The sequence below is a fragment of the Chrysemys picta genome, chromosome 13 (genome assembly GCF_011386835.1).
Source record: "Chrysemys picta bellii isolate R12L10 chromosome 13, ASM1138683v2, whole genome shotgun sequence".
Classification (NCBI taxonomy): Eukaryota; Metazoa; Chordata; order Testudines; family Emydidae; genus Chrysemys; species Chrysemys picta.
In genome coordinates this window covers 6,753,415-6,767,462 of record NC_088803.1, presented here as the reverse complement: position 1 = coordinate 6,767,462, position 14,048 = coordinate 6,753,415, and the positions used below count along the sequence as shown (strand labels likewise).

At 50.6% G+C, this 14,048-nt stretch overlaps 1 protein-coding gene across 1 annotated transcript in view; it reads left to right on the top strand.

The window, feature by feature from the left end:
• The window catches only part of LOC122172995 (alpha-1B-glycoprotein-like), a 50,569-nt gene extending 40,534 nt beyond the window's left edge, over nucleotides 1-10,035 (top strand). Inside the window, exons 5-8 of the mRNA XM_065566517.1 lie at nucleotides 710-1,015; nucleotides 3,672-3,959; nucleotides 9,246-9,587; nucleotides 9,941-10,035. Coding sequence (XP_065422589.1) covers nucleotides 710-1,015; nucleotides 3,672-3,959; nucleotides 9,246-9,587; nucleotides 9,941-10,035 — 1,031 coding nt within the window. The remainder of the gene's footprint in view (nucleotides 1-709; nucleotides 1,016-3,671; nucleotides 3,960-9,245; nucleotides 9,588-9,940) is intronic.
• The last annotated feature ends 4,013 nt before the right edge of the window (nucleotides 10,036-14,048 follow it).

Below are 14,048 nucleotides of genomic sequence, written 5' to 3'. Positions count from 1 at the left end.
GGGTCAATACCCATCACACGGGTCAGGGTTTGGGGACTGGAAAGCCTCCCCAGTGCTGTCAATCCCTGTCTGTGCAAATGCTGACTATGATGCAGCACAAACATTAGTTAAAACACACCCCAAGGGCCCAGTGGGACAAGGGGGCTGGTTTCAGAAACTTCGCCGTGAGAGAGCGAGATCCCAGCTGGTGAGAATAAAAAAAACACCTGGAAATGAGTCTGTGGGTTCAGCAAGACCAATGAAAATGAGCCCGAGCTCCTTTGGAGTCAATGTGGCCAGATCCCCGGTGGCGTGTGCGATGCTCCCCAGGGGGTGCCCGGGGCTCTGAGGCACCTTCCTACCATCTGTCCTTAGTGCAGAGAAGCCTGGTCTGTGCCTGCTGGGGGCAGCTCCCTGACACCCCCAGCCTCAGCCGCACAAGCCCTCCCCTCCCCGCCCCTGCAGACTGAGCTTGCCCGGGGCAGGAGCTGCCCCCTCAGGTACCAAGGAGGGGATGCTGGTCCCACTGGGTTCCCCGGCAGTGAGATCTCTGCTGCTCAGTGTTTGCATGGCCCGGTGGGGATGTGGTCCCTGTGCACTGAGTTGGGGCTCGCTGGGGTCCGTGTCCAGGATCCCGCCTTCTTCTGCGCTTCACTGGCCCTTCCTCTGCTTCTGTGTCACCAGCCACACAAGTAGCCATCTCCTCCTCTTACCCCCTGTTCTTTTCTAGACCGCGACCCGGCTCCCCAGCTCACCGTGTCCCCGCAGCAGCCTGTCTACTTAACTGGAGAAGCTGTGACCCTGACGTGCTCAGCTATTGGGACGTCCACTGTGTCCGGAGTCCGGTTCTTCAGAGACGATCAGGAAATTCAGCGAAAGGAACTCCCCTCACCTCGGTACAGTTTCACCAATTCGATTAAACTATTAGGGGTGTCTAGATCACAAGCCGGAGCGTACACCTGTGAATCCTGGAAGACAGTGTCTGGGCGAGAAATCACATCAAACAGGAGCCGACCGATCTCCATAGCAGTCACAGGTGAGTCCCCCGTCTCCTGCTGTTTACTGGTCCCGTGGTGGGGTATCTGTGCTCCACACATGGGGTGAGACACAACCCGGTCACTCAGCTCCATACAGGACCACCAACTAGGTCAGTTTCAACCCCCCCCCCCCATGTCTGGTTAGTGTCACTCCCTGGATCTCTGGCTACTCTAGTGGGTGTTGTGGGGGCTATCGTGCTCCTTTGGGTTTCAGGGTCTCCCATGCAGCAGTAACTTTTAAAGTTTGGGGCCGTCTCTTGTCAGTGCCAGGCCCTGATGTCAGACACACCATGGGGAGGGGAGATTGGGCACGACAACATCAGGGAGAGACTCCTAGCTGATCAGTAAAGTTAGTCACTTAGAGGGCACAGCTGTGGGGCAACTTTCAGCCCTGTCATCCTGGCTCACAAGTCATATAGTTCTACATGCTCAGTCCTGCTGCTTCATTCATAATTGTTATCAGAAGAGGGATCAATTTCTGATGTCACCCTGACCCCTACCGGCACCCGTTCACCAGGATCCCTATGGCCCTTGTGTATGGGAGGGGAAGGTTCTGCCCTGAGGTGCTTGGCCCCCAGGCATGAAAGCACCATAGGATACCCCCAAAAAATTAATTATTAATTAATTAATTAAATCCTTCTCTCAAAGCAGGGATTTGGTCGCTAGAGAAGTCTCTGGTCTAGGTGGAGTTACCAGCTGATGCTCACAGCTAAGACAGAGACCACCCGTCCCTTACCCCTGTTGGGCACTGGGCAATCCAGTCCAGCCAGTGGATCCCACACAGAGATGCCCAGCCTCCTGCTGGGTAACATGTGGGCACAGTGCAGGGTTCGGGTTTAGTGAGGTACAGGGGTGCAGAGTGTTTCCCACAGAGAAGTCTCCATCCCACTCTTATTCCTGAGATGAATGGAACCTGGTAACATCTGCCCCTCACCTCCCAGGCCTTCCAGGGATCCCGTCCATGTGTGACCTTCTCCTGTATCTAACCCATATGCCTGTTTTCCAGACCCTCCTGCGGCCCCATCCCTCTCCCTGAGCCCTGATCTCCCTGGGTACCTCCCTGGAGAGCCTGTTCCCCTCTCATGCTGGGCGCTCCTGGGTCACAAAGCTGCAGGATTCCAAATCGATATGGTGGGGTCATGGAGCATCTCCGCTGGGGGCTCATCTGGGATCTGTTAGGGATTTTTTCATCTATCTCCCCATCCTCCTTACTTTGTGGAGATTCCCCATTCTATCTCCATTCCAGACTCTCCACCAGCCCCATGCTCTCTCTTGGCTCCCTGCACCCCATCTCTATCCGAGGGGAGTCAGTCACCCTCAAATGCTCGGCTCCCAGGAGTGAGAGAGTGACGGGATAGAGGTTCCTCAATCACAGAGCGGAGCAGATCCCCAAAGGGGTCTTCAGCCAGGGCACATAAGTGATCAGCACGGCTTACTCAGCAGAGAGCATGTGTGACGCTCCTCGGGGATACCCAGGGCCTCGGGCATGTTCCTGCCATCTGCCCTTAGCGTGAGGAAGCATGGCCTGTGCTTACTGGGGGCAGCTCCCTGACTGCCTGGTCTCAGCCGCACAAGCCCTCCCCTCCCCGCCCCTGCAGGCTGAGCTGGCCCTGGGCAGTAGATACCCCCGTCAGGTACCAAGGAGGGGACGCTGGGCCCATTGGGTTTCCCGGCAGTGAGATCTCTGCTGCTCAGTGTTTGCATGGCTCAGCGGGTAACAGCTGCCCCTCATCTCCCAGGTCCTTCCAGAGATCTCTGCCGGGTCTGCCCTTCTTCTCTATCTAATGCTGTCCCCTGTTTCCAGACCTGTCTGTAACCCTGTCCTGCCCCTTGAGTCGTGATACCCCCAGGTACCCACCCTGGAGAGCTGGTTCCCCTTACAGGCTGGGCTGTCCCAGGGGATCACCAACTGGCAGGATTGTGATGTGACAAACTCTCCAGCTCCTGTTACCCCTCTTAGTGCCAGTGTGGGGTCAATATCCGTCACATGGGTCAGGGTTTGGGGACTGGAAACCCTCCCCAGTGCTGTCAATCCCTGTCTGTGCAAATGCTGCCTATGATGCAGCACAAACATTAGTTAAAACACACCCCAAGGGCCCAGTGGGACCAGGGGGCTGGTTTCAGAAACTTCTCCGTGAGAGAGCGAGATCCCAGCTGGTGAGAATAAAAAAAACCTGGAAATGAGTCTGTGGGTTCAGCAAGACCAATGAAAATGAGCCCGAGCTCCTTTGGAGTCAATGTGGCCAGATCCCAGCTGGTGTGTGTGATGCTCCCCAGGGGGTGCCCGGGGCTCTGAGGCACCTTCCTACCATCTGCCCTTAGTGCAGGGAAGCCTGATCTGTGCCTGCTGGGGGCAGCTCCCCGACACCCCCAGCCTCAGCCGCACAAGCCCTCCCCTCCCCGCCCCTGCAGGCTGAGCTGGCCCTGGGCAGGAGCTGCCCCCTCAGGTACCAAGGTTCCCCGGCAGTGAGATCTCTGCTGCTCAGTGTTTGCATGGCCTGGCGGGGACGTGGTCCCTGGGCACTGAGCTGGGGTTGGCTGGGCTCCGTGTCCAGGATCCCGCCTTCTTCTGTGGTTCACTGGCCCTTCCTCTGCTTCTGTGTCACCAGCGTCCCAAGTAGCCATCTCCTCCCCCGACCCCCTTGTCTTTTCCAGCCCCACTCCCGACTCCCCAGCTCAGCCTGTCCCCGCAGCCGCCTGTCTACATAACTGGAGAAGCTGTGACCCTGATGTGCTCAGCTACCGGGACGTCCACTGTGTTCGGAGTTCGGTTCTTCAGAGATGATCAGGAAATTCAGCAGAAGGAACTCCCCTCACCTCGGTACAGTTACACCAAATCGATTCAAGCACAAGGCGGAGCCTATACCTGTGAATCCTGGCAGACAGTGTCTGGGCGAGAAATCACATCAAACAGGAGCCGACCGATCTCCATAGCAGTCACAGGTGAGTCCCCCGTCTCCTGCTGTTTACTGGTCCTGTGGTGGGGTATCTCTGCTCCACGCATGGGGTGAGACACAGCCCGGTCACTCAGCTCCGGGCAGGACCACCAACTAGGTCAGTTTCAACCCCCCCCGTCCCCATGTCTGGTTACTGTCACTCCCTGGATCTCTGGCTCCTCTAGTGGGTGTTGCGGGGGCTATTGCGCTATTTTGGGTTTTGGGGTCTCCCAGGCAGCAGTAACATCTAAAGTTTGGGGCCGTCTCTTGTCAGTGCCAGGCCCTGATGTCAGACACACCATGGGGAGGGGAGATTGGGCACCACAACAGCAGGGAGAGACTCCTAGCTGATCAGTAAAGTTAGTCACTTAGAGGGCACAGCTGTGGGGCAACTTTCAGCCCTGTCATCCTGGCTCACAAGTCATCTAGTTCTACATGCTCAGTCCTGCTGCTTCATTCCTAATTGTTATCAGAAGAGGGATCAATTTCTGATGTCACCCTGACCCCTACCGGCACCCGCTCACCAGGATCCCTATGGCCCTTGTGTATGGGAGGGGAAGGTGCTGCCCTGAGGTGCTTGGCCCCCGGGCATGAAAGCACCATAGGATAAAAAAAAAAATTATTATTAATTAATTAATTAAATCCTTCTATCAAAGCAGGGATTTGGTCGCTAGAGAAGTCTCTGGTCTAGGTGGAGTTACCAGCTGATGCTCACAGCTGAGACAGAGACCACCCGTCCCTTAACCCTGTTGGGCACTGGGCAATCCAGTCCAGCCAGTGGATCCCACATAGAGATGCCCAGCCTCCTGCTGGGTAACGTGTGGGCACAGTGCAGGGTTCCCGTTTAGTGAGGGGACGCTGGGCCCATTGGGTTTCCCGGCAGTGAGACTCCGCTGCTCAGTGTTTGCATGGCTCAGCGCGTAACAGCTGCCCCTCATCTCCCAGGTCCTTCCAGAGATCTCTGCCGGGTCTGCCCTTCTTCTGTATCTAACCCTGACCCCTGTTTCCAGACCTGTCTGTGGCCCGGTCCTGCCCCTTGAGCTGTGATCTCCCCGGGTTCCCCCAGAGAGCCGGTTCCCCTCACAGGCTGCGCTACCCCAGGGATTACCAACTGGCAGGATTCTGATGTGACAAGTTCTCCAGCTCTTCTTACCCCTCTTAGTGCCATTGCGGGGTCAATACCCATCACACGGGATCAAGGTTTGGAGACTGGAAACCCACCCCAGCCCCTCACTCCCCGTCTATGCAAACGCTCCCTGTGATGCAGCAAAAATATTAGTTAAAACACACCCCAAGGGCCCAGTGAGACAAGGGACTGGTTTCAGAATCTTCGCCATGAGAGAGCGAGATCCCAGCTGGTGAGAATAAATAAAAACCTTGAAATGAGTCTGTGGATTCAGCAAGACCAATGAAAGTGAGCTGTGTGTGTGTGATGCTCCCCAGGGGGTGCCCGTGGCTCTGAGGCACCTTCCTACCATCTGTCCTTTGTACAGGGAAGCCTGAACTGTGCCTGCTGGGGGCAGCTCCCCGACACCCCCAGCCTTAGCCGCACAGGTCCTCCCCTCCCCGTCCCTGCAGGCTGATATGGCCCTGGTCAGGAGCTGCCCCCCTCACATACTGAGGAGGGGACGCTGGTCTCACTGGGTTCCCTGGCAGTGAGATCTCTGCTGCTCAGTGTTTTCATGGCCTGGTGGAGAGGTGTTTCCTGGGCTATGAGCTGGGGCTGGCTGGGGTCTGTGTCCAGGATCCCGCCCTCTTCTGCTCTTCACTGGCCCTTCCTCTGCTTCTGTGTCACCAGCTGCCCAAGTAGCCATCTCCTCCCCCGTCGCCCTTGTCTTTTCCAGCCTTCGTCCCGGCTCTCCATGTCACTGTGTCCCCAGAGCAGCCTGTTGACATAACTGGAGAAGTTGCCTGACTTTCAGACAGCAGCACAAGATATGGTCACTCAACAAGCCCAAGAATATGTAGACCCAGATATTCAACATGGCCGCCTTGCGCCTCTACCCTCTGGGACGGTAGAATCCCAGCAGGGCCATCCAGCTCTCAAACAGTCTGGGCACAAGCAACAGAACATACCAACAAAATTTCACTCAACCCAGAAATTATCAATGACCCGATTCAACAGGTTAAGGGAATTAGAGGGGAGGATGTTACTTTTCAATATCAATTAGTGGGAGTCACTTCATTGCCGTCTAGTGGTTGGAAAAAGATGTGGCCCTTAGATGAAAATTCAAAGGGAGGAGGGTGCAAGACATCCACAACAAATTCAACTTCCCTGAAACATGTTGTACCTTATGGAACTTGGAAAATCCGCAAGCATATAGATTATGTGTTAAAAGAGGAAGCCAACTGAGTGGTCAATCCAATGTTACAAGGAATAAAAGGGTTGGCCCAGGAAGAACAATATACTGTCTATAATATGTATGATATAACTCAATTGTTTAATGAGACTCAATAGAAAGTTAATCAGTTAATTGCTTTAAACAATGATCAGCAAAGGGATAAACATTTGGGGAAAGAAATTATATGCTCTGCATATGGGGAATATGTTGTAAGTACTATTACTGATGCATTACGATCCTTGAGATTAGGAGAAGTTCCAGACTTAATTAAAGATGAGCAACTGTTAAGTTGGTACTGCCCTAAATGTTTTCAAAAACTGAATAAGGAAAGATCTACTTGTTTGGATGCATGCCAGCATTTGTCAGTGGGTGCTATGAGAGAGTTAGGATCTGTGACACCTCACCCCAATCGAGACAGTTGTTCTCTTTCAAAAGATTGTATGATGGCACAATCTTTGTCTGTCTCATTCATGGTCTCGTTACCGGTGTTTGACCCAAACAAGGATGTGTACAGGCAATTGGCTACTATCCATTCTATAGGTCACCTCGAAGATGACATCTACAGGGAACGCATTAATGCACCTCCCCTGGTAATCTATCAAACTCCAACTCAGACCTGGAAAGTTCCACAGATGGCCTGTTGTTCTGAGAAAGGGCCTCAGTATATCTGTAGGGGTAATGTGTTTGAAACAGACACTGTTTTGTGTGGACTACAGGGAGAGAAACTACAGAATTCATCATCGTCATGCCTGGTGAGGCTGACAAGGTGGAAGACACCGATGGAGAGGGTGACCTATGCTGGAAGTAACCAATTTTGCGTGGTAACCCACCAAAAGAGGTACCAATATGGTCCCTTGGAGTGTCCTGTCACAGAGCCAAATTTCTGTTTTACCCCAAAGCAACCCCCAGTAATAGGAAATCAAGCTATTTTCCCTATTCCCATTTTTGAGAACATTACCATTATTCAGTCCAACCCCGCTTATTAGGATTTAATTGTCCAAAGAACACCCACTTTTCTGGCCTATATTCCCCCACTAAACTTACAGCTAAAATCATTAATGGCTAGTAAGGAGACTCACCTAATCCAAATTACTAATGATATGGACAAAGCCCAACAAGTTATTTCCCAGTTAATAAATGAAGGTAGTGAACTGCAACAATTCCCAGAGAAAATTTTGGATTAAAAGGATGGGTAATCATCCAAGGAATTGCAATTGGAATTAATTTCCTTATTTTAGGTTACTTGCAGTATAAATTCAACAAACCCAAGCCTAAACCTAAGCAAATGCCTAGACAGACACCTAGACAGAGGCATATACAAGCATCACAGAGTGAGGAATATATATACATGATGCCCATTCCAGATACCTATCAAAATATGCCCAGGTATGAAAGTGTTGCTAAAAAGGGCCCCACAGATATGAAATCCAATCTAGGTGACGGGGTTTCTTTGTGCAAACCACCCCGTCAAAGGGGGGCGTGTAGCCCTAAGGATTAATCTGCCTGTCTGTATCAATATATCTTTCTTATAAAATGAGTATTTGATGTATTGGATTTATAGATTTATATTAAAAGTAAGTTTAGCTGTAATGCAAGAGACCTAACTACAGGTTAAACTCTGTATGTTAAAGCTAATGCGTAGTTAACACCTTTTTGAGACCCTTTCCAGGAAAAAGTGAAATTAGGCAAAACACCCACGCGGATGTCTAGAGACCTTTACCTAAACCAATAGTAAAATGGGGTGGAAAATGAGGGGTTTTGCCCACATTCTAATGTATTTACCACAAGTGCGTACATATCTGTCATCCATACGCACATGCATACTAGCCTATGGTAAGTGTACCCTAACATTTCCGTGGGGGAAGAATGAAATATGGGCATAGGAGGGAGGATTTCCGATTAAATACCTTATAAAAAGGCAGGCAGTTTGCCATTAGACAGGCAATCTACCCATCTACCTACTCCTGTCTACTCTTCGTTGCCTCCACCTTTGAACTACGTATCAATACTACTCATCTTCCACACGACTATTAGCTATTGAAAGGTCGTTCTTCATTCTTTACAAGATTGTAAATTAAAAAGGGATTTAATCTCATTTACATTTTTATTTAGAGAAGGCATATAGAGTGAATTTAGAAAACAAGTCACTTTGCAGTAACTTCCTTTACTAGAAGTGTGAAAAACGCCCAAGGTGTTGCCAGCACCAGATTATTATCAAGAACAGGGTGTGAGTATTCATCCATTTTGCAGTGTATAGCCTTATATTCTCTTAAAGAACTGTGATACAAGTGTAACTCTGTAACTCTAACTGTTTTTCCATTTACTTACTATCTTCATTGATTTTAATAAAATGTCTTTATAACTACATCTGTTTCTGTGTAAACTTCCTGTCACAACCCCGAATTTCCTTCTATAAACTCTGTGAAGCCTGATTCAGGATGAACTCTATCTTCTGATTAAACAAATTGGCGAGCCAAATACCCATACTAATGAATATTCACCATAATTATTAAACTATTAAAATTAATAAAATTATTAATTAATTAATTAAAGAAAAATAAAATTAAGTGGATAAATTAAATCAACACTACTAACCTACCCCAGATCAGGCTACAGGATAGCCAGATGTTCTGGGCCCTCACTATCTACAGAAATATCAGGGGCCGGGGCATTAGTAACAGAGATATAACAAAAAACAAGTTATGTCCTGGTGAGGCCATCCTCCTTCTGATCCCACATCTGAGACCCATATAGTATCTGAAGGACGGAATCCCCTCCCCCAGCCCAGTTCTCGCTCATTTCTGGGGGAGACCCTCAGGATCCTGAGGTGAAACAAGAGGCTCTGGAGAGGGGACACAGGTCAGCTCTGAATAAGTGGAATTCTAGGCACCAGCTCCACTTCCCCCACTGCCATGTCCCTTCTGACTCCTCCTCTCTGCTACTCCCCACAGATCCCCCTCCCCAGCCAGCGCTGAGTGTGGATCCCCCATCCGGATCAGTGAGCGAAGGGATCCACCTGCTCATGACCTGCACGGCCCCCAGGGACGCCGGTCAGCGGAGGTTTCACTTCTACAAGGACAGAGCCGAGCTCATCCCTGGGGACGTGGGGTCTGAGATCAACACGACAGATCCCAAGACTGTCTCTATGAACATCTCTGTGCTCAGAATCCCGCTGGACAGTTCAAACAACACTGGGGAATTCACCTGTGGGTATGAGGAGAATGTGGGTGGGAGATGGATCCCGTCCCCCAGGAGCCGGGCCGTGACTGTCGCCAGGAACGTCACACTGTCAGGTGAGGTGGCTCTTGGCTGCTAACATCTCCCCAGAAAAATTGACTCTTCTAACCCCACATACTTGTGCCCAGTTCCCTTGATGTCCAAATGAGGACAGGGCAGGTCACGGGGTGCTGGAGGACAGGCTGACAGGAGAGGGACAGACACACAGATGGGAAGAATCAGAAATTGGTGTCCACCAGTGTGAAGGGGAAGAGCTGTGGGTGGGTTTCACATCTCAGCTGGATGGCTTCTGAGATCCAGGGGAGTTAGTCACAAGCCTTAGAGGCACGGGCACACGGACATCATATGCATCGCGCTCAGCAGGGATGTTAACCTGCTGGTTCCATTTGAGGTTCTCCTCTCTCTGCAGCTCGAACCTTCCTCTGTGTCCGGGAGCTGGCAGTAGGTGGCTCCTTCTTCCTCATTAATGGTCTCATCATCCTCGGCTCCCACTGCTGCTTCTAGATCCAGGTAACTGGCTTCCTCTGTGAAGGGGGCCCTTCATTCTGTGTCTTGGATTCTCTCCACAAGGTGACCCATTTGATCTGAAATCTCTCCCCTTGAATTACAGCCTGGAGGGGGAGGTTCTGCTGAAAAGTCCAAGAGTGAGGTCTGAGAAACATCCACAGGTTTTCAAAGGGTTTTAAGCACCATGAACGCTTCAGCAACCAACCAAAAAGAAACTGTATCTGTGGTGGGGCACTGTCACTGTTTCACAGCTTGACAACCCTTGTGCACAGAATTTGCTTGCCCAGAGTTAACCCATGCACCCCTGTATTCACACCCTACACACAGCTGCAATGACCTATACAAACTCTGCCTTGTGAGGTATCATTTGAAAATCCCACCACACTGGTCAATAATATCACTGCAGAGTATAGGTGAGAACGCTGAAGGTGGAGATATGGCTGACCTCTGTGAGTCTGTTTTAAAGTCTGTATTTGAACAAAGGAGAACCAGGTCTGCCCAGGACTTGAATAGAAATTAATCCGGGTTGCCAGTAACAAGAGAATTAGGATGTATATGGCCACCATGGACAGGAGGTGAGGACTCAGCTATCAACCGGGCGGGAGAAGGCACCCCCAGGAGACCTTCCTTCCTGAAGCAGTGTCAATGAACATAGAGAGACATGTTCTCCTGAACTACAGAGAGAGGGGCAGTGAACCCCCAAATTCTCTTCCCCCTCAGACAACAAGGGAAACCAGCACCTCGCACTTCCCAGGAAGGTCAGGATCGAGAGCCTGTTGCCCAGGCCAGACCAAGAGTAATCAGAAAGTGAAATCACCTTCAGCGCAGACCATGCCTTGCTACCTTGAGTTTTAGCCTTTCAGCTGTGTGTTTTCCCTTTGATTTACTTGTAACCATCTCTAACTGGGTTTCTTTTCATTTGGAATCTCTTAACCCATGGCCTTTTGTTAATAAACTTGGTTTATTCTAATCTAAATCAACCCAGGGCTGGGTTTGAATTCCAGTCACTGGTAACTCCAGTTAACATGGCGAGCAGCTGGGGATTGTCTCTTAAACGGAGCAAGTGACCACTATTATTTCTCTGGATGCTGCAGGAGAGGGCTGGACATTTCAGGGCAGGTGGTTTGGGGGAAATGCAGACCGGGGTGTGTGTGTTGTGGTTCCTTTCCTAGCAGTAACCGAGGCTGCTGGGGACCAGGGCATGGCGGGATGTATCAAGCAGGCTGCTGGAGTCGGTGTTGCTAAATCAGGGCTGTTGACTGCAAACACTCAGTAAATGCTTGTCTGTTAGCTGGGAATGTGCAGATACGGAGCTGCAGCACTGAGTGTTTCAGGGCACCCAGGAACACAGGGCAGGTGGTTTTGTATCAAACCCCAAAACATGACACCCAGCCCCCATGCTGTAGGGCATAGCGGCTTTTGCGCCACTTCAGTGAGCAGCGATCCCAGCCAACATCAACCCATCCAACCCCCACAGCTCTTGTACAAAAGTGCAGACCTTTATCCATGAGCTCATGTGACGTTATTGACATAAACTAGGATCGTCTAGATCATTGTTGCAACCAAGGTCCTGTAGTGGCACCCAAATCTTGTATAAAGGGGGTCAAATGGGGTGTCTAGGACAAGGTTATGGTTTACTGGTTATGATTATGCTGTCTGTATGTGTGTATCAGTTTTGTAGTTAAAGTTATGAATATTGGCTCTATACTGTCTGTATGGCAAACTTATGCTATGCTTCTGGGTGACATCCCAGACAAGCTGAGATTAGCTCTGCCTAGCCTGCTTGATGGCCCATTAAGGACCATCAGCTGTACAATGGATCCATTGAGAGAAGGCAGATACGCCTTGTAACTCAGCGAAGTATGCAAGAACTGGCCCATGTGACTCCAGACTCCATTTGGCTGTAAGGAGGTAACAAGGAGGTGTTCTTACTCCTGGAAAAGACTATATAAGGCTGATGCCTCATCTCCATCTTGTCTTCAATCCTGCTTCACACCTCTGGAAGAACTTTGCTACAAGCTGAAGCTTTGAACAAAGGACTGAGGACCCATCCCAGCGGGGGATGTATTCCAGAGACTTGATTTAAACCTGCAGTTTATTCCATCGCTGCTGCAAGCCTGAACCAAGAACTTTGCCATTACTGTATGTAATTGATTCCATTTAACCAATTCTAACTCTCATCTCTATCTTTTTCCTTTTATGAATAAACCTTTAGATTTTAGATTCTAAAGGATTGGCAACAGCGTGATTTGTGGGTAAGATCTGATTTGTATATTGACCTGGGTCTGGGGCTTGGTCCTTTGGGATCAGGAGAACCTTTTTCTTTTACTGGGGTATTGGTTTTCATAACCATTTGTCCCCATAACGAGTGGCACTGGTGGTAATACTGGGAAACTGGGGTGTCTAAGGAGATTGCTTGTGAGACTTGCGGTTAGCCAAGGGGTGAGACCGAAGTCCTAGTCTGGCTGGTTTGGTTTGCCTTAGAGGTGGAAAAAACCCCAGCCTTGGGCTGTAACTGCCCTGTTTGAGCAATTTGTCCTGAGTTGGCACTCTCAGTTGGGTTCCACCAGAACCGCATTGTCACAGCTCAGCAGAGTGAGATTTCTGTGTCCAGTGGAAGAGGAGGTGGGAATTTTGGGGACAAGATGAGCCAGTGGGGATTTAACGACCCTGCATGTTATTAGCTTCTGTGAATACCTCCCACGAGGTGACAAGTCCAGCAGAACAATGCACCCTAAGGAGACACTCATGCCCCTTCCTGAAGCAGAGCGCCCCCTAGCACTGGGCAGGGCATGGCAGCCAGCACTGCCTGCCAGGGGAGAGCGCACCTGCTAATCCACTTGCTCCCTGTGCCATGGCACCTCCCGGGCAATACAGTGCACATGGTTGGGGTCACCCAGACTTGCTGAGCATGAGAGATTGGAGTGGATCACAGCTCACAAGGTAGAACATTGTGGGAAACAGAGTCCCAAGAGTTGGTGACCCTTCATTGCTCCTTGTGCTACTGTCTTCCGGGGATTGCAAGAGGCCTGCAGGCAGAGCCCACAGGGGCTGTTGGACAACAGTGACATTCTCTGGCACACTCCATCTCCATGACACTCCATTGGTTTGACTGAAGGTTCATGATGAAGAGTTGTCTCTGGTCCTCCCGTGCATTCTTTTGAGCCAGCAGGGGGACTGGGAACCAGCTCTCCTGGGCTCTATTCCGGACGCTGGGAATGATATGGAGTCTCATGGGTTCGAGCAGAGGGGAGCTCAGAGTCAGAAAACCTCTGTTCTAATCCCAGCTCTGGGAGGGAAGTGGGAGCCAGTGGGTTGGAGATGGGAATAACACAGTTACTCCGCCTTCAGTTAACCTTTCCAGCCCGCTTTGGTTGCTATTCTCTTTTATGCTTTTTCCTACTGTAAAATGTCCACAAAGCTTGGAAAATTACATCCATGGTGTTTATGGGCCGTGCAAGGATAGAAAAAGAAAATCCCTAAAGCTCTTTGTCACTGGGTTCAATGAAATCTCTGCCTTGTACGAAAGCTTGAAACTCACAACGCTCAGAGCGCGGAACCGGAGAGCAAACCCGCAGCAGGTTCAACGCTGGTCTCTAGACGGCACGTTCACGATGAACTGAAAATGATGGATTTTCTCATCAGGGGACATGAAAATTTCACCCTGGCAAGACGGTCTGTCCCCAGGCCAAGAGTCTGGCTGGGTGGGGAAGAGGGGACTCACTGCTGTAGCTTCCGTTTGTGGCAGGGCCTGGCATAGCACCACTGCTGACAGTTCCTCAGGTTCTGTGGTGATTTCACCCGCCATGATAGGCCCTACAGCCAGCTGGCTCCTGTGGGGATAAACATAGAGTCCAGTAAATTAAACTCAAATCAACATAATTCTCCATCTCTCCCCAGCCTCCCCCTGCCATCCCCCATACAGGCCCTTCACCGCTCCCCAGCTTCTACAGAGTCGTTGTCTGGCTCTTGCACAGACCAACGCTGACTAGAACTTTCTATCCAGAGAC